The sequence below is a fragment of the Pseudochaenichthys georgianus genome, chromosome 5 (assembly GCF_902827115.2).
Source record: "Pseudochaenichthys georgianus chromosome 5, fPseGeo1.2, whole genome shotgun sequence".
NCBI lineage: Eukaryota > Metazoa > Chordata > Actinopteri > Perciformes > Channichthyidae > Pseudochaenichthys > Pseudochaenichthys georgianus.
In genome coordinates, this window is record NC_047507.1 from 19,758,802 (window position 1) to 19,785,203 (window position 26,402).

The 26,402-nt window shown below is 39.1% G+C and overlaps 3 protein-coding genes across 6 annotated transcripts; 1 reads left to right on the forward strand and 2 right to left on the reverse strand.

Annotated features, from left to right (window-relative positions):
- The first annotated feature begins 6,876 nt into the window (after nucleotides 1-6,876).
- h1m (linker histone H1M) lies at nucleotides 6,877-8,817 on the forward strand. The gene is made up of 5 exons (XM_034083958.1): nucleotides 6,877-7,044; nucleotides 7,141-7,397; nucleotides 7,471-7,579; nucleotides 7,658-7,713; nucleotides 8,432-8,817. Exons 1-5 carry the CDS (start codon nucleotides 6,963-6,965, stop codon nucleotides 8,756-8,758), a joined length of 831 nt encoding a protein of 276 aa, XP_033939849.1. The 5' UTR covers nucleotides 6,877-6,962; the 3' UTR covers nucleotides 8,759-8,817.
- A 337-nt stretch (nucleotides 8,818-9,154) lies between these two features.
- On the reverse strand, nucleotides 9,155-10,583 carry LOC117446908 (transmembrane and coiled-coil domains protein 1-like). Its single transcript, XM_034083416.2, has 3 exons — nucleotides 10,297-10,583; nucleotides 10,083-10,218; nucleotides 9,155-9,491 (listed from the first exon to the last, which is right to left on the reverse strand). The coding sequence occupies exons 1-3, from the start codon at nucleotides 10,569-10,571 to the stop codon at nucleotides 9,186-9,188; spliced, it is 717 nt and encodes a 238-aa protein (XP_033939307.1). The 5' UTR covers nucleotides 10,572-10,583; the 3' UTR covers nucleotides 9,155-9,185.
- A 771-nt stretch (nucleotides 10,584-11,354) lies between these two features.
- On the reverse strand, nucleotides 11,355-26,007 carry tmcc1b (transmembrane and coiled-coil domain family 1b). Of its 4 annotated transcripts, XR_004552177.2 has the most exons (9): nucleotides 25,890-26,003; nucleotides 21,516-21,675; nucleotides 19,647-19,690; nucleotides 18,084-18,860; nucleotides 15,156-15,575; nucleotides 13,892-14,376; nucleotides 13,663-13,798; nucleotides 13,108-13,581; nucleotides 11,355-11,393 (listed from the first exon to the last, which is right to left on the reverse strand). XR_004552177.2 is itself a non-coding variant. In XM_034083414.2 (8 exons), the coding sequence occupies exons 4-8, from the start codon at nucleotides 18,684-18,686 to the stop codon at nucleotides 13,267-13,269; spliced, it is 1,878 nt and encodes a 625-aa protein (XP_033939305.1). In that variant the 5' UTR covers nucleotides 18,687-18,860; nucleotides 19,647-19,690; nucleotides 21,516-21,675; nucleotides 25,890-26,007; the 3' UTR covers nucleotides 12,243-13,266. The 4 variants fall into 4 exon arrangements, 3 of the variants coding, with proteins under 3 accessions (XP_033939305.1, XP_033939306.1, XP_033939304.1); XM_034083414.2 differs by lacking the exon at nucleotides 11,355-11,393 and having other exon boundaries at nucleotides 12,243-13,581; nucleotides 15,237-15,575; nucleotides 25,890-26,007; XM_034083415.2 differs by lacking the exon at nucleotides 11,355-11,393 and having other exon boundaries at nucleotides 12,243-13,581; nucleotides 18,084-18,349.
- Between the last annotated feature and the right edge of the window lie 395 nt (nucleotides 26,008-26,402).

Genomic DNA, 26,402 nt, shown 5'->3' on the forward strand with positions numbered 1-26,402 from the left:
GAATTAAAAACAGAGGCATGAAATAAACAACCATAAAAAGAACAGAAGGTAAACCACGCTACATCAAGTGTGGAACTAATGTGTAAAAGTCTACATTAATAATGAGGAACTCTCCTGAAGGTATAACTTACAGATGAGGATGACGAACAGCAGACGTCCAGCCATGATGAAGCTCAATACGACTTCTCAGATAGAAGAAGCTTCAGTCTCTGAGTATGTGAGCTTTGATGTACTTCAGTGTCAATTTGCAAAACTTGCTCTCAGGAAAACCACAGCATCAGACATGAGACAAACAGGCCACAGAAACGCCCACACTGTGCATCTAGTTGCTTCACACGATTTATTAAATATGTAGAATATGTTTTATATTTATATAAAGTCTACCAAAGTGTCAGCCAACAGTTTCAGAAGAAAATGAAAGAGTCTGTTCATCATGTGTTCACAAGCTGCTCACAACTTTACAGAGACATTTATCTTGTTCATGGTATGTTTGAATCAAACATAAAGTTATTTTTTATTTTTGTCCTGAGCATATAACTCTGAAATCCGTATTTCACTTCATATTTCCAGTGTTTTGCTGCTCAGGCTGTGTTTTCTGTTCTAGTTGGTGTTGAAGTAAAGTCAAAGCCCTGTTGTGCGTAGACGGCTCTGCTAAGATTGTTCCCTAGTTTAGGTTTCATGTTATGTGTTTATATAGGTTCCTGTTTTATTTTGATAGTCTTGTCTACCCTCATGTGTCTAAAGTACGTTTCCTGCCTTGTCTGTTTTCCCGCTGTTGTGATTGTCTAATTGTCTTCACCTGGTGTTGTCTGTCTAGTATAGTTCTCGTCTTCCCCTGTCTCGTTGCCAGATTGTCTTGTGTGTTCCAAGCCTTCCAGCGTAAGATCATTTTGTCATTGTCCATAGAGTTATCGTCCATAGAGTTAGATTAGTGTATTAGTAGTTTTTGTTTTGTTGCTTTATGTATTCAGTGTGTTATGACCTGTCTACATTAAAACACTTTATTTTGATACTTTGTTTGTCTCTGCATCGTGCATTTGATTCCACGCCCTTGTACAGCCCTAACAAGCACCCACGTTTCCCATGGACTTTCTTACTCTACACATTCTCTCTCAGTTGAAATAAAACTAAAACAAACAACTGATTAACGCATTGTCCCCCTGTAACCTCAACCCCTAAAGAGGATTTATCAATTTTTAATATTTTATAGATATTAAAGCTAAAATGTTTAACATATTGATTAGCAGAAGGCTAACATGGATGTGCTTCCAGTTTCTATTTCATGTTTGTATAATCAGTGTTCTGTACATTAATATGTATGTATATTCATATAAAAACAGTTAACTGCACAAATCCGAATTAGGTTTTACCCATCTCAAATCTTTCTGAGAAACACAATTCTTTAACTTCAAAATGCTTTTCAAATGCTGCACACGTTCTCTCTGTGGTCTGATGCTCTGGTTCCTCTTGAGGCGCTGGGGTTAGCATTTGTCATTCTAGTAGGAAGGAAAAAAGACATGACACACACATTGGCACATTGAAGTATTTTCTTGTATTATACAATGTCCTGCCTAATTGACAAAATATAATATAATGTAATGAAACGACGTAAATTATCTATGTTATTTTACACCCATTGCGTTCATACATACTGAACAATACATTTTAATATTAAAGCTTCACACGATTTATTAAAAACGTAGAACATGTTATATATTTATTTCAAGTCTACCAAAGTGTCAGCTAATAGTTTCAGAAGCAAATGAAAGAGTCTTTTCATCATGTGTTCACAAACTGCTCACATTTAGCTTGTTCATGGTCTGCTTGAATCGAACATGAAGTATTGTTTTAACACTGAAATCTGCATTTCACTTCATATTCCCAGAATTGTGCTGCAAAGGCTTTTTTGTTCTTGTAGCTGTTATTAAAGTGAAGACCCCACATTCCCCATGGACACCTCTAATCCTTCAGCTTCGGGAGAATTAAACTAAAACACACAACTGACCGTCCACCTGTCACCTGGACCCATAAGAAGCCCATATATCCACTGGCATCTATAAAACAAAAAGCGCAATTGAATAAACTATAGCACAATATAAAGTAAATGGAAAAATAAATTACACGTTTATCTGCTTGTATTACATACATTGAGTTTTTCCGGGAATGCTGGTTTTGGAGCTAAAATGTAAAGAATAGGGGAACAAATATTATTTCTTCATTACAAAGGAAAGCAGAATAGTTCATTTGAAGAAAGAGTGTTATATTCATAAGAATATATATAGTTCTTCAAATTGTCCAACATCTTTTCCTTTCTTACATCCCAATAGCTCGGTAATCTCTAATCTGCAGCTGTTTGCCAGAAGAGGGCTGCAAGTGGTCGGGCAACGAATGACTGTCTGAAACTATGAAAATAATGTGTGTGATAATGACGAGTTTATTATATCACTCAAATATTCAAATATGTCTTACCTTAAGTGAACACATTTTTCTGGAAAATGCAGAAAGAAAAGCAAATGATAGTCCATAATAATTTATCTTGGGAATACAATGCAGTGAAAGTGGTCACACCTGGGGCCTATACTGCGAACCTGGTTCAACCTAACCTGGATATGTTTGAGTTAGCCGGTTGGCCTAATCCAAAACATACGCGCTCTCGCTAAACTGTCCTACGACGCTGGTTATCAAGTGGATCGCTCAAACCAGCCGTGTCCTATCTAGTTAGGTGCGCGTTCACATGAAAGGGGTGGTATCTGGAGCATTCGACCAATCACAAACATGGAGAAGCGCACTGACAGCGCAGCGTCATACTTCCTGAATGAAAAGTGAACTTTAATACTAGTCAAAAATGAAGAAGTTAAACTTTAAACATCCATGACTTAAACACTTTATCCAGGATCAAAGCCACATAGCTGCACCTGCAAGGTGAATACAGCTGGTAAAAGAAAAAGTGTTTGAATGCGTACATTAACAGGTTTATGATATCACTGCCCGTCTAAAACACGATCTGACTTTAATTACATTTGTCTCGAGTGTTTCGTCAACTTATGTGTTGCTTAAAATAATACTTCTGCATACAGTATGTGACACTGTGAGTGTTGCACGGCCAGATACGGCTCAGCTGACTCAGATAAGGAGATATGTGATACATTATGAAGTGATATGCCGCGGACTGTACTTAATGCACTCTGATCCGGTTACTTATGTTGTGGCCGATATTTAAGTAAGCTTTCTTAACGCTAATGTTATAATAGTCAGATTGCTCTGAAGATGGAGGTGATATTCTATTAATGTTCACGTTCACACAGTCGGTGATTTTTGCCGGCCGTCTTTCCTGCGACGGCAGTTTTTCTGTATTTCCTTTCTCCTGTAATATGACTTGATCGCTTTAAACTCCGCACACTGAGCTCTGATTGGTCAGCAGGCGGTGCTTTCACTGAGTTGAGCTCTTAGCCTGCAACCTAACCTGGTCCCGACCAGGTTAGCTGCTTAGCATATATTACCATGGAGATCTAGCCTGCTAAAAAGAGAACCAGCTTCGGATGACCGGAAAGCCGGAGTTTTCCCTGAATTTAGCCGGCTAAGCGAAAATCCTGCTTCGCAGTATACCCCCCTGGTAAAGGAGCGGCTGTTGTTTGTGTGTGTGTGTGTGTGTGTGCGTGTGTGCGTGCGTGCGTGCGTGCGTGCGTGTCTTTTTCACAGTTTGAATGCAAGACTTTGCCAACATTTGTTTGACCATAGCCATGATTATTGCTTTTAGGTCATTAGATTAACTTCCTTTAGGTTATTAAATTCTTACCGGTCATTTTAGTGAGAAATATAATTGCAGATCCCAGTAAGATGACACCAGATACTCCGCAACCTGTCACAACTACTACCACATTCCATATACCTGTGTGTCTGAGAGACAGACAGAGAACAGACCATCAACGAGTGTCAGACTGGTAGGGGGGGGATGTAAGAAACACATGCTCCTTATGATACAGTTAAAATATTTCCCTTATAAGAATGAAAAAGATCAGTAGAATCATAGCACTGCGTCTTTTTTCTCAAGCGCTGTAAAACAGGAAAAACTCAAAGCTAAAAATGAGAAGGCTTCGTCATCTGGACATCATGCATGTGCTTGGCAAAGGTAATGAGAATCTCACTATTCTCGGTTTAAATGCTCTTGGTGTTGATAGACAGTACTCCAACCTGTTTCATAATGACATAAATAAAGAACAAAAAAACACATGTCATGGAGATACTTACACGTCAGCTGGAGTTTCAGGAGGTAAACGAGTGTAAGCACCAGTGAGATCTAACAAGCCAGGGAAAATGTATGTATTTATTTGTTTGTCACAAGACTTTAGATGCTCAGTAGACATAAAGCGCAGCCTACCTGCAGTCTCTGTGGTCGTCTCCATTGTACTTGTGATGGTGACACCTGCTCTGCCTCCCCCTTCAGCCATGCTTGATTTGCTTTGAAAAAGATCTGCAGAAAGGTGGATGAATGCATGCATGCATTCTAAAACGATATTTACTTTTACAAAACTGTGTTGAAAAGCAGAACAATTTATTATTATTTGGTATAGTGAGTAATGAGTCCTAGCACAATGTTTGAATAGCATGTCTGTTTTTTTTTCATCTTATTTAAGTCCACTAAGTGTGGAATTCTACGTAATAATAACATCCTTCAAATAACTCTCCAGGAAAACGTTTTGTTTTTAGAAAAATAAGACAATCCCATAAAAAAATGTATGCCCGGGCCTGCACCAGTTCCATCAGCCTTTCTTTTTCTATGTGGTTGGAGCTGTGGGGAAATTCCCCTCTGCCACAGTGTATTTTCTGATACTACCACCTGGGAGCACCAAAGTGTAATACTTTTTAAAGTCTATGAAGTGAACTTTAAAAATATATAAATTGCTGTGAGGGATTGTGTCTGGTCATCAGGGTCAGTGTCAGTGCTTCCAGCACCAGAGGTTTCAAAATTCCTCGAAACCCTGCGTATTAATTATAATTAAAGTAGTTGTTCAAAGTAAAACCTGCCTGTCAGGGCAATGACATTAATGTTTGCAATTGGATGCTTTCAGCTCAATAAATAGATGCAACATAAAACATACAAATAAACAATAAAGCTGTATTTAGGTAAAGAGAATAAAATAGAGCCATTACCACATTCCTATGAAACAAAGTTTAATTATTTAAATATGATATCAAAACTGTTACAATCATGAGCATCAGCTGAGTGCTTTCCCAAAAAACAGAATTGACGAACATATCTGTTTGTAACTTTTATAAACAAATGTTGTTTTGGATACTTGTTTTTATTTGCATATAGATGATGATAATACAAAAAGGAAACTGTGCACCCAAAATATGTGCAAAATGAGTGAGCATATTAAACACATTTCTCATAAGGTGATAATAGTAAGGCTGGCCATGAAAAAATGTAATATATTAGGCACTGATCTTGTTAATCTCATGAAAGAAATGTGTTTGCAACACTTAAACTTAAAACACAAAAAAGCATAACTCTAAACTAACAAAAAAAATCTACAATTATACAATAAAACAGATTTCATTTGATGCGTAAAGTAAAAAAGTACCTGTATTGGTATAAAAATATATTAGAGGTTAAACTTACACATGAGGATGACCAGCAGCACATATCCAACCATGATGAAGATGAATACTAAGAGTATTCCGATATCCTCCAGCATTACCTGTCTGATTGAGACAGTCTCGTTTTGATAAACCTGCTTAAAACCACAGCCAGCCTCAGACTTGAATATAAGACAAGCCACAGAAACACTAACGGTATACTTGACATCGCCTACATGTTGTATATTTAGAGCAGCAGAGTGGTGGCTTCCTGAGAAAACAGAAATCACCTCTTTTATGGTTTTTGTATGTACAAGTCGAGTACGACCTTATTAAGAATTAGGACTAGGAGGCCACAAGACTAAGTGAGAAAGAGACATGTGATCAATAAAACAGACAGGTCATAGGTCCATTAGGTTTTTGGAAAGCCAGTATACATTGTATATTTCCTTGTTGTGAAGAGAAGATATAAAACATAATATAATAAGATGAAAATAATGTGATTGTTGAATGAGCAGTATTGTATATGTGAACAAGATTTAACAAATATTAAATGACCCATAAAACTATAAGTGACAGGGTGTCTAAGTATGTAACTGTCAGTTGTCAGTCAATGAGTTTTGAGCGATGTTGTACAAAATAATCCAACATGTAGGCCTACACTGTTTAACAATGCTTTGACAAAGCAACTGAATGTAGGTCAACTATTTCTACATTTAGTTAAAAGTACCTATGACCACCCCCGTCAGCATCAGGCTGCTATACATAGGGCCTGCGATCACTTTTTATATACTGTTTTTAATATGACAGTTAGGCTGTTGCAAGGCTGCACGGGTTTTATGAGAACTGTATCTACATTCGGTTTATAAGACTGGCCACACAAGAAGATCGAGTCAACTACAAAAGGCTACACAAATACCCATATAGAAACCACATGTATCAGCTGCTTTTGTTATTTAACAAGAAAATAAAACCGCATAGGCTACAACAAGATACTGAAGGGTTTGGTTTGTGCATCTAATGGCTGGATATTTTTAACCCTTCACGTTATTTTGTATTTTTTTGAAGACATTTGGACCTTGTATGATAGCAGCATTTCTCTAAAGTAGCCTATATTAAAAGTGACTTTCGCGAGTCAATCCAAATGCATGCCTCACTGAAGTGGAGGAATCATTTCGTCACGGTTCCTGCAGGCGTAACGTAAAAACCCTAATGAATCGCACCTGTTGCTGATGGGACTCACCTGGCCTAATTTCACCGGAAGTAGCTCAGCTGCATAAAGACGGAGACGTGCTGGACGGGCAGGTGTAGCATACTTTTAGAACTCACGTCACGCGCTGATTTTTATTGTCTTTATTTTCTTTTTTATTGAATTCTCAGTTATGCCTCCTAAAAAGCCAGCAGCAGACTCTGCTGATCCTGCGCCTTCCTCCAGTGTTGCACCGGACAACAAGAACGTTTCAGGTCTCCTCGTTTTTCATTTAAACTATGTGACACAGCTTAAGAAGTTTGCATATATGTTTATATTCTAAATGGTATATGTGCACGTTTGTTTTCTAGTCGCTGCGACGCTGCGCAAACTTGCAGCTCATCCATCCACAGCGATCATGGTGAACGAAGCACTTAAAGAGTTGGACTCGCGCAAAGGGGTTTCGTCCCAGGCGATACAAAGTTATATTAAAGAAAAATACCCGTCAGTGGACATGGTAAGGTTGAAGCACTTTGTCCGCAGAGCCCTGACAAAAGGACTCGAGAATGGCACGTTGGTGCGGCCTGCCAACTCCAATGTCGCTGCAGGCCTATCGGGAAAATTTAGGGTAAGATCCAATGTACAGCTTCATCAAAGAGGGTGAAATAACGTCATTAATCGGGACTGTGTCTTGTATGCAGATTGCACCGAAAACCAAAGGGGCAAAGCAAAAAGCTGAGAATGTGGATCCTAATATGACAAAAGCGCCCAAAGCAGCTAAGGATGGAGCCAAGAAGCCTAAAAAAGCAGGTATGATTACAACTGGAAAAGGACACAATTTGTCCTCTTAAAAACTGGTATAGCTCTTAATAGTTTAACTTGTTAAAGGTGCCACGAATAAGAAGAGAGACTCTGCCCATGAAGAAGCGACGTCAAACGATGAGGTGAGGCAATGTTTTCTGTTCTGAAATAGAATATAAAGTTCAACTATTTTTGGGAAATATCGTCTTTGCTCGCTGTTTTTTTTTTCTCCAAGAAAGGTAAACACTTGTTATGAGACTTTATTCCTGATTGATGAGAATATAACTGTAAGGCAGTCATTTAGAGAAACTTTAAAGGTGGGGTAGGTAAGTTTGAGAAACCGGCTCGAAATCGCTAGAATTTGAAAATACACAACGGAGAACATCTGCCACTTCCTTATAGAGCCCCTCCTCCAACACACACGAACGCGCACATGACCAATGAGGGCACGAGGTAAGTTTGTGCCCCGATGGAAGGCTGACAGGCAGGTAGGCCATGGTTGTACTTTTTACAGTATTACGGCTTCTACAAATGACATTTTTGTATGGATTTTTTTGTCAAAACACTTAAGATATTCATTGCTATCGGGATGTTAAGAGCATTCCATGGAATATAACAAAGTGTATCTCGAGTCGGTTTCTGAAACTTACCTACCCCACCTTTTTAAAAGGGTGAAAAAAAAAATTCTCATTTAACCTTTTCCGACATGGGTTCATTAAGTATGCATGTTCAGTAGAAATGTATAATTAACTGAACATATCCAAATTAAATAATTTCACCATGTATTCACAATTTCTTGGATATAAGATTATACAATTAATGCTTCAGTTGTGTCTGACATTTTTCATTTCCCACTTTTAGGAGTCCAAGCCTGTCAAAAAGTCCAAGAAGGAAAAAGAGGCTGCTATTGAGGTACCTGCTGAAACTACATCCAAGGCTGCTCCCGCAAAGAAGCCAAAAGCTAAAAAAGCTGCAGAGAAGGCGAATGACGAGGAAGCTTCTGATTTGGCAAAGGCTACTAAAAAGCCCGCCAAGGAACCGAAGGCCGCCAAGGAACCGAAGGCCGCCAAGGAACCGAAGGCCGCCAAGGAAAAAAAGGCAGGGAAGGTGTCTGAGGCTGCTAAAGCAGGCAGTGACGCTCCTGCTGCTAGGGCAACTGGGAAACGAGGAAAGAAGACTGCAGAGTAAATAATTAAATAATTGATATGTTATACTGATTGTTTTTGCAATAAAATCTTATTTTTTGATTTGTTGTAATTTCTAAATTCTCTACATTTGAAGCATGCTGCTGTCTCATTTTGCTTATGTAAGGGTATACTGGAGCTTTAAGTAGAACTGGTGTTTGCGTATCCTTCAATGACAGCAGCACATACAGGTGCTGAGCAGCAAAGTTATTTTTCAATCCAGAATCCTATAGTGACAAAGAGGAATTAATATTGCGCTTTAAAACTGGCAACAAAATCTACTCCAGGTACACTAAATATTTAATAGACTTTGCATGTTGCACCTAGAGACATGTGACCTTATAATGCTCAAGTAGCCTATAGTTTTCATTATATTCCTGAAAAGATGCCAAGGTAATGCTTAAGTTGATACGTTTTATTTGACTCTCTTTTCAGGGAGTGCAGAAAAAGTATTTTGGATAGTCTAAAATGGCATTCCAGTGCCTCAACAGCAAGGCAAAAAATACTACAAAAAGCAACATGAAAAGCGTCTGGCTGCATGTTCTCATCAAGGCGGTAATACAGTTGGCCACTGTGGACACAAAGACCAAAATGGCTGCCATAACAGCCAGCAGCACATTGATTAATTTTCCAAGGACAGTCCGTGCTGTGACATTCTCCAAACCATCAAGCTGCCCCGCCTGCAGTTGCTGCTGCTCCACCTTGAACAGATGAGTCAGGCAGGCCTCCAGAGATTCCTACAGGGGAGAGACCAAACTGAGTGAAGGAGCTCTAATGATTAAGCAAAGAAGTTGGACATACAGCACTGATTGTTTTATCAATGGATCCTTTCCATTCACTCTAATTTGACTTGTGATAGCAAGGATGAAAATAACCTGCAACAGAACCTCAGGGTCAGTAGCTAATTTGTACCTCATTTTTTTGTTTTTCAACACTGAAAAAGATTAGCTGTGTGGTAAAACGCCTAAACACTTTAATTTAGGAATATTGAACATTACAAATGTATATTAGTACTAAGTATTTACACAGTTACCCTCTCAAGACAGAGCCTCAAGATTCTGTAATTATGCCAAACCCACAAAAATCTGTCAGTGGTACATTTTCCTGAGCACATTTTAAACAACACTACCTGGCTTGCCTACGTTCCCCTCTTACTGTAAACCTTTGGTCCCAGCAGGACAAGCACAGTATGTGTTATAAGCAATATGATACATTATTGATACTGGCTTATCGCAATGCAACAGACATTATATTAATGACACCTGTGCTTTTCTTGCTATACATTAAAAATGTCTGCTGTGAAAAACACTTTTGTTTGTTAAGCTTACATGAATATCTGTTGCCTCTTTGTTAGACTGAAAGTTAGACCTCTCCCCCATGCTTGCTAGTTCATCTTTGAAGTTCAAAATTTCATTCTGGTGCAGTTCTATCAAGTCATTGAGCCGTTCTTCTAAACGGTCATTCCTGCAAAAAAGTAATGGCAACAATATATGAAACAAACAGGGGATAGGTTTAGCTCACAGTACTATATCAAACATGTACCTGTGTCGCTCCTCTCGTAGGGCCTCCCCAATTGCAGTGTATTCTTTTTGGTGGTAGTTTTTTAAGATTTCAAAGCTTTCCTCAAGTTGGCCTTTGTTTTCCCGGAGCTCCTGGATCTCCTGGAGTATATTATCAAAGTCTGAGGCCTGGGCATGGTCAGGAATATTTTCCCTGGAGCTAGAGGGTACATCATCGGCTCCTGAGTCTGATATAGCAGAACTGTCATCATCAGTGCCATGATTCAGGCTGGACTGTCCTGTTTTAAGGATACTCATTCCCCCAGGGCCAACACCCTCATCTCCTGGGGTTTCATCCAAGTTTTTCAGGGCTGCAATATTATCAGTGCTGCCCAACTTTTGCAGATATGGGAGGAGATTTGCCACAGCTCCAACTGAAGAGCAAGTAGCTATAAACTGGAGAGACTTTTTGTCACCTGTAATTGGCAAAATCAGATTAGTAAGCAACTCCTCAGGCCACTTAACCACTTTTCCTTTGTTTGAGCATGCAAAAAGCCATATTGTCTTTTCATATTACAATAGCAGTCAGATTTTTTCTATAAAGCTAGAATTTGATGAGACCCTAGTTTGAGTATGATCCGGACCCCTTAATCCAGTGAGTCCATCATAACTGGATTGTTGTTATTAAATAAAATATATTCACATGGGACTTTTTTACACATTACAACCTTTCCAACAATGCCTCTGTAGCAACACAAATAGTGGAACGCACACAATTAATGGTCTTTCAGGCCCTAGAGTGCACGTATTGGCCTAAGGAATCCTTTTCATCTGTAAAATGCCATGAGCCTACTATCAGCTAAATTGAGATGGAGACAGATAATTAAAAGACAACCGAAAAAGAATTAGACTAACATCTGCATGGTTACATACGTATAGGGCCAGAGGATACGTTATTTGTTTTGTGGGTCAGCTGGGTTAAATTAAGTTATATTGGTAATTGCTTACCTGCTTGAAACGTCAAGACTTCCAACCAGTCTGGCCAAATAACGTTAGCTTAGCTAGCTTAGCCAATTGGGATCAATCAGCTGTTTTGACTTGGCTGGTTTGAACATGCTCGGCATTCAGACTAACCATTGCCTGCAAAATGATAATGTATGTACAAGTTAGTGAAACAACTAAAAAACAGTACGAATGTTTACAGATAAACTACTCTGTTAGCAGTTTAACTAACGTACGCTAACGTCCCGTCCACTGCTGACAGATGTGCAGGTTGCTTAGCAACGAAAGGTACTCGGAGAAAGTCGTCGTCTTATCAAAATGCTCATTTAAATCAATGTGGTACTGACATATACGCCTGACCCTACTATTGCAAAACATACCTTTTTAGTTTTTTCACTGTAAGCTTTGTAGCACCTGCCAGCAAAATACTTGCTAATCTAGCCTGATGAAAAAGGGCCAAATGGAGAGTTAGCAGCTAAAATCTTCAATGTCGAAAGAGCACAAGTGATATTAAAAACCTTGATGGCTTAAGTTCTTTAAGTGGCCCAGTAGACTAGTTCACTTGCAGTCTTCCAACACAATACTCTGACCCCTTATAAATATAGTGCAGACAACAGTTATATAAATAAAATGTAATACAACTTAGCTTTCACTGGTTTCCTTGTATGTCATATATTTTGAACTTGGTTTTTAACCCTTTTCAACAAGTAAGACAGCAATAAATTGAGGATAATGTGTGAAATAAAGGGTGAAAGAAGTCAAATCACACCTCTTTGCTAGATTTCAGGGGAGACAATTAGTGTGCTAGGAATTCACAATGACCCATGATGAGACCCAGATTATAAAACCTGTATAAACATGATTATAGTACAGTATATTCCACACACATTGCAACCAAGTAAACCAAGGACTCCAACAAGAGGATTTTTGAGGTGTAATGTGTGATGTTCAATCTAGAACGGTCATGACATTGAGGACATTTACAAGTTGAATTTTCAATTTCACCTTTAAAACAGCAAATTTATTTGTCTTTAAAAAATAAAAAAATCAACTAAAAAGTATTACTATTTCATTGTCACTAATATAAACAGTACGGAAGCACTGAGTCTTTGAGCACTTTAACTGCTCTTCAAGTATGTTGATTCAGTTCATAGATTATTCTTCTGCATTGGAAAAGCCACCAGGCTAGTATGCTCCAGCAAGGTCGCGACTCCAAACTTAATGTCTTTAATATTAACATCCTGGTTGTGGCATACCAGTGTTGTTGACTTCACAAATCCATAAAAAACAAGTTGAGAATCCACTACTATGTGATCCAGTGACAAGTCTTGATTCCAGAGCAACGTAGCTGATGAAAAACAAACTCCATTCTTCAGTGTAGCGAGCAGGAAAAGGAAGATTTGGTCACACAAGCTGAAATTTCAAATGCTTGAGTAAAGGGGGAAGGAGGAGTCGACTGTTTAGAAGTGAGACACTTGAGAGTATGGACAACTAAATCAGCAACAGTCAGCTCATTACAGTCAAAATCAAATAAAAAGCCATCAATCAGCTGTATTAAAAATTGCGGTGACTTCAAACAATACCACTTGAATCAGCTCAAAAGTAATAAAACTCTGAATTACAATTTCTTCTGTGGGGAAACAATGCAACGTTTTCCACATGTAAACAAATTCACTCAGATGAGAAAAAAAAGTGTGCAGTTTTCCCAGACCCTCCTTCAACTATATTCACCCTTACACTATGTGCTTGTGCCACAATTGCACTAAAGATAGCAATTCAATATCAAACATCCATCCTTTTCTCTGTTTCATTCTTCTTTAAACACATTTCAGAAAACAATAAAGTGACAAACCTCGGATTCAACCCTCCTGAGCATTTTGAGAAGCTGCTGAAGAGGAAGAAAAGGAAGGACTATAGAGATTAACCTTCCTGTATGGGTCCATTGTCCTCCCTTTACACAACAGCCTCAAAACCTCTGTCCTTCATCATCAAATAAGCCTCTTCAAGCAGGTCATCTGGGGTGAAGAAGAAAGTGATTCAGATACTCTGAAATGGCATCCCAGTGCCTCCAGAGGAATGCAAGGAGGATAACGAGGAGCAGCGTAGAAAGCGTGCGGCTGCGTGTTTTCATTAATGGGACGACACAGTTAGCCACTGTGGACACAAACACCAAAAGGACTGCCATTACAGCCAGCAGTACATTGATTAGTTTTCCAAGAAGAGTCCGTGCTGTGGCGTTCTCCAAACCCTCAAGCTGCACCACCTGCTGTTGCTGCTGCTGCAGCTCCATCTTGGAGATACGCGTCTGACAGGCCTCCAGCGCCTCCTACAGGTCAGATACAGAACAGTGAGTGAAGTTGCTCTGATGACAGAGCAGAATCATCAAGAATATTTTAGTGAAGCTTACCTGAATGTCCCTCGCTCTTTCGTAAGACTGGTAAGCAATCTTCTCCTCCATACTTGCTAGTTCCTGTTTTAAGTTCAGAATTTCATTCTGGTGGAGTTCTGTTAAGTCATTGAGCTGTTCTTCTAAACGTTCACACCTGCAAATGAGTGACAACAACAGCACATCAGAAACAGTTATTTTTCTTTCTACACACAGACTATGCTAGAGTGTATCGCATATGCTATGATACCTGTATCGTTCCTCTTGCAGTGCCTCCATGATCATAGTGTAGTCACGCTGATAATGGGCTTTTAAGTTTTCAAATGACTCCTCCAGTCGACCTTGGTTTTCTCGGAGCTCTTGGATCTCATGGAGTATAGCATCGAAGCCTGAGGCCTGAACATGATCAAGGGTGTTGCCCTTGGAGCTAGGGGGGCCTCCGGGGGCTCCAGTCGCACTGTTGGCTCCTGCAGAGCCAGAAGTAGCACTAGAACAGTCATCGTCACTGCCATACTTTGGGCTGTTCTGCAAATGTCCTGTCCCAAGGACCCTTGTTCCCCCAGGGCCAACACCATCTTCTCCCTGGGTTTCATCCAAGGAGTCTTTCAGGCCTGCAATGTTATCAGCACTACCAAACTTGTTGCGGATGAGGGAGGCGATTTCTCTCGGCTTAGACACCACAGCTCCAGCTGCAGAATGAGTGGCTTGAGAGAAACTGGAGAGGCCCCCTGTCACCTGTAATGAGCAAGCTCAGGTCAGTACTGGTCTGTGTGGAGGTGCCACAACAATATTGTCACGGTGAAAATTATGTGAACAAAATAATCATCATAGAGCTTGAAAGAGATTTGTCTGCATCCTGCAGAGATAGTGCCAAATCTTCTATAGCTTTTAATTAAGGGCTCTACCTACATCTGTAGAGGAACAGGTAATTACAAACTACTGAGTTTCCTTCTTGGGATATTTTTAACATTTACAACCATTACTTTTGTGTTTGTGTAGATTAAGTAGCAAAAACAACTCCAAATGATGATCTTGTTATAAGGTCTTATTTATGTTTTGAGTGCCATAAACTAATTGCTATTTATTTCATACCTGGGCAAACCTATCCTTAACTAAAACAACTGAGGAACCAATTCAGATTGCTGCTCCGAGCAAGGTATCCACCTTATACATGACTACCTAACTGCTATTAGAGATTGTTCTTGCAGACATTTGACTTTGTGTGCCAGTAAAACCATGCACCATAGTGGCACACCTATTCAAATAGAATTCATCCATTATAAATTCTCTATTCTACAACTACATCTATTCTCTATAGCAAGTTGTCTGCTTTCTTGGCCCCTTTACGTTTAGTTAATCCAAATTTAGATGAAAGATTTTATAGTTTTTTAGAAATAGAAAAAAAGTTGAGGATTACATTTTTTTTGTCAGTACAATGACAATAAAACCTTAAATATTCCCGAAACGGGGATATAAAACCAAAAGAGCAGTGAAGGCACCAGGAAAGCACACACCTTGGCTCCAACATCTTTCAGCCCCTGGTGCATGTCTCGGAAAACATCTTTGGGCTGGCGAGGGATTCCGTTGTGCTCTACCTCTCGGAGCTTGCGGTGGTAATGCTCCAGCTTCCTCTGCAGCTGCTGGATCGTCTGAGCAGACTTTTGGTTCTTCTTCTCAAACACCTGTTTGATGCGTGCACTCTGTTGTTTGTCTGCATTATTGGCAAGTTTCAGGTATTCTGCCACGTTGTCATCACGTGCAGTTTGTTCAATTTTGATTTGTTCTGTGAGTTTGAGGATCTTCTGTTGTAGTTGGGCAATGGCCTGCTTAGTCCGCTGGGGGTCTGGGGTGCAGTCCACTACATCATACCCGTCTGCTCCGTAGGGCAGGGCATTGGGTGACACAGCGGGGCCTGATCCATCATAACGATCCAGCTGTAAAGAAAAACGAACAAAAGAAGGTACAAATATGAAGAAAAATGCTTTTGATCAAGTTTATTGAGACAAAAACATTTAAATCATTGTTTCTCTTGGTGTTTGTTTATCATAGATTATCGTGCGAGCAGTGGGCGTTATAATGCTGACAGTACTTGGTTACAATACTTGATTTGGTGTTTAGGATATTGTGTCTCTAGTAATACAAACTTTTCTATTGTAAACTCTACCAGTATCTAATGGGAATACTGTTTAAATCCAGTTGAAAATACACAGTAGTATTGGCTTTAAACTAGGGCAGTGGTTGTTTTTGAAAACCAATCTTTGAAAACCCTGCAGTCAATTTACACTTATATCTGTAACTACACATTCACAACAGTAGATGGCGCCAAACGTTTCTTTTTGTCACTTCACAACTCCAAGTCAAGGAGGCACTGTTGAAAATAGGCCAAGTTAACTGAGGATTGAGAAGAAATTATGACATTAATTTTACCCCATAGGAATTTATTAAATTGGTAGTTTAGTAAAAAAGGCACGTTCAGATTATGCAAAGCCTAACATAGTAATGAGAGACTCCAGGCTAGAACTGGTTCAACAAGAGGAGAGGTATATATGAATCTTTGTCATCAACACAAACTGATTTGTACCCATCATAAGAGCTTTCACCACGTATTGGACATGTGCCAGCTGCTCAGCTCCTTGTACTCTGAACAGCATGAGAATGTGTGAAACAGATTGAGTGTTAACCATAAAGCCAGACATTGTACAGTACAGGAAGCGGCCGTTAAGTTTTACATTGACAGACACGGTTAGAAAATGCTACAAATAAATAAATTTCCAGTGTCTTAACTTTAAATTGGTTATGTGCCAACATTTACCTATCAGTTATTTGCTAGATTCCTAGCTTCTTGAGTGATTGATGTTTAATTTGTGTTTGTTGAAAGGGCTACCGAACAGAAACAAAAGGACACAACTTGTGTTCTAACTGGGCAGAGGATTGTCAAATAAAAAACAATTGGCATTCGCTATTTAAGATGAACAGAAACACAGGGAGTAAAGTGATTCCATCGTGCTTAAGACATCTGTTGATGAACTTAATCCTGCCTCCAGTGAGATGCCTGAGCTGCAAAACAGTGCCATGATCTCTTTTACGACGTCTACTCTATACTGATTTGTCATTCCAGAGATACTCCTGTCAGTCAGCTGCCATCTTGAGCTTAAAGTGTGTGAAGACTTCTGATCGTCTGATCAGGTTTAAAAGAAAATGGTGTGTACATTCTTTCTTTTTTTCTTAATCGATTATGTAAAAGGCAGGATACCCCTTGTTTCTTTTATAGTGGGAAAAACACACTGAATAAGTATTCCCAGATTTCTATCAACATTCAATGTAAAATACAATAAAAACAATCATCCAACACATTTGAGTTTGTCGAGTTTGCAAACGTCCCCTACAAGCCTTCTCTGACCTGAAGTACACTCAAGAGACAGCAAAAGACTAAATTTAGAAAGGCTTAGAGCACATAGTCACAAACAACTCAAAGGCAATCTCTGACCTTTCACCGCTGACAACTCATCTCCCCATCCACCAGTTCATCCAGGCACATCTACACCATTAACAAACAGTTTGCACAGTTCACTTAGATTTGACATTTTGCACAGGTTTCAGTGCACGACTCACGACTCGCCTTTTATTCTACAGCTAGGCTGCAAACAATGCATTTCATTAATTTCCTCGTGACCTGTGAGAGTCACTTTGTATTACGATACGCATCTGAATTATTCATGTCCTAAAACTATCTTCTATATGAATATAGCATTTTTAAGATTTAATTCATTTCTTGGACAGATTTTACGAGAAAATAAAAGATGTATTATTTGATATGTTATATTGTTCCAACACACTGACAATGTGTGTATACTGATTGATTGATTGATTGATTGATTGATTGATTGATTGATATTGTCAGTGTTTAAGGTATAAAATACTGTTATATGACACTGTAGAATGCATGCATTTGAAGAACTGCATCGTTTTTGTTATTGTCAAGATTTTTCTGAAACAGGTTCTGAATTTTTAAATCTAGCTTTGTGGGTTTCAGCTGGATATACAACAGTTTATTATCATGGAATCTGATGCTTTAGAAAGCGTATAAACATGATGAATAGGAAGCAAGTTTTAAATTAGTAAGAAGCATCTTTTTTATATGATTTCTAAGTCAACTTGTTGCCGTTCTTCTGTGACAGATAATGGAGAAAACTCTTTAAAGTTTAAGTAACTTTGATATGAGGAGTGTGCATCATATTTGACTAACTTATACCCACAGATGAAGAGGCAAGCCATTTTTTGTTTATTTTATTTTACTCAAATGCAGGTATAAGCTTTATCACAAACCTCCCAGTGCATAACTTGTATATGACAGAAATATCTTCCTACTCTGAAAATAATGTACTCTCAGGACCACGGTTTTATTTCTCCCCTGGACGTCTTGACGGGACTGAGACACTCACCTTGTCAGGCTCCTCAGTTGAGTGGTACCCGGAGGTGAGCAGCATGTCAGCCAGAGCTGGGCTGGTGGGTGTGTCTGTGGTGGAGGAGGAGCGCGGGCGTCCAGCCTGCAGCAGTGCTTCATGGGTGCTGCGCCGGTGGATCTGTGGGCTCCCTTTCTGGGGAGGATCCCCAGGGCCCCCCACCTTGCTGCGGCGGCTCTGCAGGCTGGTGCCTCGCTTCATTATTGGGGGAGCACCTCGGATCTGCTGCAGAACGCGGCTCAGAGCTGCGGGAGGGGCGGAAGCAGCAGGGTTGTCAGAATCCAAAAGGAGGGGCGAGGAGGCCAAAGCGTCCCCTCCCTCGGACCCTACATCGGTGGGATCGGAGGGAGGGGCGCCTGTGCAGGACGAGACGGAGTCATGTGGGGAAACGGAGGAGCGTCGGCGCTGTGGCTGGAATAACTGCTTCAGGCCATGGCCCAACGCTCCCATGTTCTCCCGGGCATTATGGGTGATTTTGGACAAACCATGCTCTGACTCCGACGCCCTCCTGCCGCCCTCCAGCTCCGCTCGGCCTCCAGTGTCCGGCTCCTCTGGACTCTGCTCACTACTACCCTGATCCATCAGAGACCTCCAGCTTCACAGCGAGGTGCTACCTGGGGGTGCAGGGGACTAGCTGCGCCCCGCGGGCACCCCCCTCTGAGCGGCTGGTAGAAACCCGGGGAGCAGAGAGGATGGTGTTCAGTTGGGCCTTTTGAGTGGACATGCATCTGTGGCTTGGCTCAATGTCATGCTTGTCTACCACAAAAGGAAAATAAAATGAATTATGACATGCAGCAGTGAATGATGAACATAATAAGCAGAAGAATATAAAACAACAAGCAGCATAAACTGGGTTGACACAGACAGGTTCACTTATTTTTGCAAATATAAGAAGGTCTTTGTTCATTTAGTCCAAAACGATCTTTATGCAAACAATTCATGATTGAAAAAGCTTTATTTTTTTGCTCTGCAGAATGAAAACAGAAGGTATCCATTTCAGTCTAACAGTATGTGGCATGTCTGACAGTGCCAACCCAGCAATGCAAAAACACAAAGTCTACAAAATAAATAAGCTTTAAGAACAGTTTCTGAAATGTCAAAGTAAGTTTAACTGCACATGCTGAAGGTCGACGCCTGAGGCTGTTGCTGAAATCCCTTTCAATTGTTTATTTCTGGGAATTCAAGCCTGAAGGCACAAAAGCCCTAATGGTAGTTTATTAAAATTACATTTCAGAAAGAATTCATTGTAGAAATTGATAATCAACATAATTGAAAGTGCTTAGATGATGCTAAAAAAGAGACTACGGAGTGTGAAAACGTAAATGAAATTCTAAACAAACAGTGATTATGATTAAATTCTCAACTGACTCGTGTGATTCACGGAGGTCTCCTCTTTGACTCTCATTTCTCAACAATGCTAAATCCTGTAATGTAAAAGGACCATTCCAAGACTTTGGTCCTCAGATGACAGATTATATAACAGCTTTTGATTTACTAACATGAAATGAGAGGGGGTGAAATATAGTGTAACAGAAAGCTTACCATGAGCCCAGCTTCTCCTCTACTGACTCACAGCGCAGGATTGGCTAAACGAACAGAAACAGAAGCAAAAGAAAACTGAAAAATATGCTCCATACAGACAGTTTAAAAAATAGGTCTACTGTAACATCACAGCATTTTAATCAGGCCTGCATACAAACATTCAACTCAGAAGTAATAATGGGCCGGAAAGGGTTCCTGCACCAGATGAGACTTAAAAGCTTCTAACATGCTGACATGTGAATTGTCAACGACCTAATGGACCTTTGTTTAATTCTTAAGAGTCAGCAGTAAATTGATGCTGGGTGAACCTTGTTATGTTTTAATGGCATCTATTGTAAGCACAAGACAACATTAACATGACAGCAACTCTAAAAACTGTTCAAGGTAAAGTAATATGTCTACATACAAACAACATCGAACCATGGTATGAACACGACTCAGGAGCTGCCAGTGCACGACTCATCTGTAGCATGTACAGTGGGGGGGGGGGGACTTTAGCCTGAGAGAAAGCTTCTGTCCTACTTTGTTGAAGGCCAACAAATGTGCACACTATCTTTAAATACAATTATCGATCAAAAATGAATAATAAAACTAAATCCATTACTTAGGATCAGGGACAATCTTGAAAATGTTAATTGTAACATAAAACCAGACTTTCTATTAGTTTGGTCCATTCGGAGCATTCGGAGCAGCATCTGCATGAGATCCAAAGTATCACCTCGCAAGCCAGCAGCAAAATCTAACACAAAAACCCTATGAAACGCTCCATTAGTGATACACAGTGACTCATTACTGCTGGTCCTGCTGTTATATCTGCAGTGTGGGATAAGAAAGCACCCTGTTAAAAAGGTAGGTGGTAGGGATATATAATAATGAACAGGCTTTGGCTTGAAATGAATGTGAATGTTTGCACTCATTACCCAATATAAATGAAAGCGACAACATGTCGTTTGCATCATGTTTCCATCTCGGCAGCTCGGTAAGGGCAATACTTTAAGTAAAACCACACTTCTGGTCACTGCATTTAAACATAAGTTAACATTAACAAACCACAAGGGATTGATGTTACACATTATGTATTCAATCAAATTGTCTTCATTCCTGAGAGCAGGTTGTATGGCTGCTGCTCCTTAATCAATGATCATGGACAAATCCATTCAGGGATCCAGTGCAATTGATTGCAGTAGAGACTAATTACAAGACATAGGAGCAGACATTCCACACAGACAGGAAATATATCCCTCATCTACAGTAAAAATACATTGACGTCCTACTCCTCGAGGCTAAGGGCAAAGTGTTCTCTTCAAAGTGGGTCAGCCAACATTGGTCTATCACTCTCTCTACATGCAGGGCTCCAAGGTCACATCATTTGAAGAGTGTAGTGCATGTCTAGCAGCATCTAAGCTTTTAGTGGCGGTATAGAATTATCTTTTCAGAATGACAGTAAGTGCAGGTATGACCTCGAAGCAGCATAGGCCTACATGCTTTACATTATTCCTGCATATCACCTTGTTGGCTCCCCTTATTGGTTTCAGATTGTGCTCACAAAATAAAACCAATGTATTCGTTTTTATATTGAACATAAAGATGTGAAACTCCTGTGCATTGGACTTCAATTTCCTTTTTGCTTTATATCACTGGTGACATATTCTCAGAGGACCATGTACACTGAAATCTATTTAGTAAATAATGTCGTCCTTCAGCAGGTATCGCTACACTTTTATTGCATAAAAACAAGTGGGAGATGAGTTTATATTGATTTAGTAATGGTGATGACAGTATTGGTCAGCAAAAATCTGTAAAAAAACAATAAGATTGCTTAATAGAAATACACAAAACTAACATGAGTCCAAGTGCAGATAAACATACCTTCAGATGTGGTCATCAGCAGAGAATGTGTGGATCTATTAACACAGGAAGAGAGTTTCCAGCACGGCTTCCTCTGGGTAGTTTGTACAAATGGAAAACTGGTGGGATAGCTGTAAATCTTTAGTCAGCTGTTTCCGTGGACATTTAGAAAAATCACATGCTGCAAAGAAAAACAAAAAGCAAAGGCAAGACAGTGTGAGAAACGTTTTTTTATAAATCTGTGCCTCAGGTGACAGAAGTAATGTTCATTAAAATGTTTTCAGAACGAGGGATTAATCTGGTACTGATTGCTCTAATAATTGTCGTTTCAATCGATCAACCAATGGATTTGTATCACTTCATGGTTCCTTAGGGATCAAATAATAAATATATCATCATGTTTTTATTTTTAAGAGACTAATATACTGTTTCTATAAAACTGAATTGTGTTGATCCATAATCTAAACCAATCAGCACCTAAACTAAGAAGTAACCGCAAATCCAGATAAAGTCAGAAATCTAACCAGCATGCATCATCAGCCCATTTCATCAGCAGCAGACAGAAGTTAGCCATTAGCTGGGGAACATAGTAAATATGTTAAAACATTTTGGAGGCTGAAGCCAGATATTATTATTAGCTCAGATAATAACTAAGTGAATATTGGATTTACATGTATTAGTGCTCCGACGCACCGATCCCTAATAAACCATGCTTATTTGTGTCTACTGCATGTAATTAGGAAAGTGTTAACCCTAACATTTTACACTAATATAACAGTTTTGAGAACAATAATGTAGTTGTTAAGTTATTGAAAGAAACAAAAAAAGGGGAGGATTGATTAAGGTAAGGAGTGAAAATCCCACAGGACAACATTTTTGCTAGATACAGAACCAAAATTATATCCCTGATCTGGGCAAGGGTTAAGTCACGCTGTGAGATCGAGCGTGATGTAATTGTGTTAAATGTCTCTACTTTAAGATGAATGAAACTGGCTGTAGCTGTAATGCAGTCTAATACAAAGTCTGATATTTGAGACTAATAACCATTGAAGTAATTAAATAGAGTCAGACAAGTATGTGGCTTCAAAACCTAAATGGAAAAAATAAAAACACGTGTTTTAATTTTGTACAGCAGAGGCCCCCCAAGGCATTTTAGCTTAATTAAGTGTGTAATGTTAATTAATGGTGCTCAATCCCCCCTCAGGGATAACTGCAGGACATGAATGAACGCTTTGCCTTTCTCGTAAAACCACAATAGATAAATAAATCAACAAGAGGGTTTAAAATCAACAAATGGTAAACACAGAAATCTGTTATAGCCAGTGGTGGAAGTAACTTAGTACATTTACTCAAGTAGTTGTTTGACATATTGGTACTTTTCTAAAGTATTTCCATTTAATACTACTTTATACTTCTACTCCACTACATTTCAGAGGCACATATTGTTCTTTGTACTCAGCTAAAAGGTATTTCAAACCCACAGTTACTAGTTATATATAAAAACACATGATATGCTATAATGTAGTACTGTGCTACTAATCTACACAGTATTTCAAGTATTTAAATCTGGTTCATATTGATAACTACAACACTAAAAATGCTCTTACATGTATAGAAACAGTATGATACTGTGAAAAGGTCCATTCTGCTTTTAGAGTACTTTTAGTTTTGATACTTGAAGTATTTCAAGTCTGATAATACTTCTTTACTTACTATTCTGAAATGGGTCATTGTGCAGAATGAGGACTTTTATAAGTAAAACTTTGAAATCATTGCTTTACTTTTATTGGAGTATTCTAAGAACATAGTATTTGTACTTTATCTGAAGTAAAGGATCTGAGCACTTCTTCCAACACTGGTTATAAAACCAAAATCGCTCTCTGCATGAATGCAGTCATACGTGCAATGTGATGAGATCATCACCACCCCTTCAGTAACAATGGCATCAACTCGCATAACAATGAAGTTCAGCTTTCCCAAATCTATTCGACTCTTACTTAAAACAAAGATAGCTTACCATCACTATTCGTCTTAGGCTGTTAATTAAATTACTCAAAGGTTACAGGTGCATTGGGTGCCATTACATGGAGGGCAAAAGTAGTAACGTTAAATGCCTATGATTAAAAGGTCAAGTAAAGATGGGGTGATAAAGTAAATCATGTACCCAAACAGTCTGTTTTATTAGAGAGTAAATCACGACATATAATCTGAGCCCATCGGTTTAACGTTAGAAGAGAGGAGGATAGAGTTAGCATCTCGTTAGCCCAGTCAGTAGGCCTGAACTTTAAAACACTCAACTCTAGGATGTATTTACTAAAAACATCAATGCAGTTTGTCGTCCTATTGTAAAGTGGTGCTAACCGTTGTGTTAGATGAATGCAGGATACATCGTTGACCCCGTTTTGATGGCTTGTCTGTCCCTCTTGTAGCTAGCTGTATGCTAACGTAGTGCACCGGGGGGTGTTCGTTTTGTTGTACGGTGCACACTGGTGCTGCTGGGCGGGGCGGGGTGGTGTTATGTGTGCGTCTAGATAACCTACATCGGGGTCTAACAAGAGGTGTAAGGTGTAAGAAGTACTCAAGAGTACTAGTAAAAGTTGCAATACTGCATTGTAAACATGCTCTGTTACAAGTAGAAGTCCAAGTACAAAAAGTACACATTTTCTAGTAAGGCCCGTACCAGACACAAGTTATTTTTGTGTATTATTAGTATCATTATTAATGTCAATGCTCACTTTGTAAAGGTGGGGATTATTTAAATTACTAGCGTTACTGCTGGGTCACTTTACTTATAATAAAGCATGAGGATGTATTGGTTGATTTGTATTCTGTATTATAAATCCATGCCTGCAAAGTAGCTAGTAACTTTTTTTTTAAATAAATGAAGTGGAGTAAAAAGTAAAAAAAAATGTAGTTAAGTACAAAGTAGCATAACGTGTAAAGTAAGAGTACCTCAAAATTGTACTTCAGTACATTGAGTAAATGTAGCCTACTTAGTTACATTCCACCACTGGGTCTATAAGACTTCTCAAATAGCCGGAGAACAAATGTAATAATATATAAATTATTTGCAAATAATTATAATTAACATCAACAACATACAGTTCGATATTGACTGCTTTTGGTTTGGTTTTCGTCTTCTGGGATGTTTGTTACTGATGTTTGATTTCTATATGATACTTTTCAATATGAAACAAATAATTAGCTTTACATTTAAATTATGATCATTTGTTGTGCCCATGTCTGACAGCTGAAATCTTCATTACCTGAGGAATGAGGATTTAATACATACATTATATCAGCAGTTTGTGTTGTTTTTGGTAAAAGAAGGTGATAGCCGCATTAATATTCTACATCAATGGCAAAGCCCAGCATTAATGATTTAAAAGCATACATCAGATGGTTGTGTCTTGTGATGCTCAAGCTTTCAAGTACAATCCAGCAGATAACCTGTTCAAATTACATACTCCTACATCTTCATTCATGCATTTTATAGCCACAGATGTAATTACCGTTAAGTAATACAATTTGACCAATAATGCCCGACGTGTTGGTCAATAAAACACAACTATCTAAAGTTGTATCAGATTCTAATGATGCACACCTAAAACGTCGCAATCTAGATAAGGATTTAGTCATCAAGGCATCCGTTTATGCCATTGTCATCTATTCTCCAAATGTACATATTTGATAAAAAGGAACTCCACCTTTAAGAAATGCCAAAGAATAATGTCCAACTTGACAACACCCTCATACAACGGGCCTGGCAGCAGTCAGAAGCTCTAACACACCAGGATAATTTACATTGGAGGTATTGGGTAGCCATGTGTCGCAAAACTCCCACCAGGGTTTCTTAATCACACCTTTGAGTGTTGCATTTCATGGTGGCGTATTTAAGTTGTACAGTTCACACAGTATAGGTTTGCATTAGCTTGTATCCTCTTTGAATTGCTGATATAAGACAGTGTTTACCTGAGGACAACATTACAATTGTACAAAGGCAGCCAATACAACTCAACATATCCAGGTCTGACCGCTGTGAACATATCAATTATTCCGGCCTGGGTTTTGCCCCTTAAGAGCAAACCTTTAAGGCATAAGCAATATAATGTAATCACTAACTTGTAACTACACCTAACATCGCCCGTCTAGACTGTCCCGGTAGTCAAAACAGGCGTCTCCTCGCCGCCTGTCAGTTAGCAGGCTGGCTAGACTGTAGCTAAAAAACATCGCCTCAGCTTCAGCCAACAGGGCACCTCGCTAGGCGGGCAGCGACCATTGGACAAACAACCTCAACAAACCGTAACCCCTGTGCAGAACGGATAACATCATATGGAAACACATTTCATTCATAGATCGGTTTGAAAAATGTGTGTTTTGCTGGCTTCAACTTACATGGGCGCTGAGAGGATTGTGTTGATGACCGTTCATTTCTCCCGATAGTGAAACACTCCCACGGTGACGTCAAATAGCGTGCACGACGTCAGAACAGCTGAGCAGACAGACAGCCACACCGTGATAAACATACACAGAGAAAAACAAATATGCATGTAGTTCTCCTTTTTCAGTTGTTGATAACAAATGTATGGAAGCCCATTTCCGCCACTTGAAAAAAATAAAATCCCCATGAAAAGTCATAATTATGAGATAAAAAAGTCGAAATAATGAGATAAAAACTCATAATTATGAGATAAGAAAGTCGAAATTATGAGATAAAAAGTCATAATAATGAGATAAAAAGTCATAATTATGAGATAAAAAAGTCGAAATAATGAGATAAAAAGTCATAATAATGAGATAAAAAGTCATAATTATGAGATAAGAAAGTCGAAATAATGAGATAAAAAGTCATTATTATGAGATAAAAAGTCATAATAATGAGATAAGAAAGTCGAAATAATGAGCTAA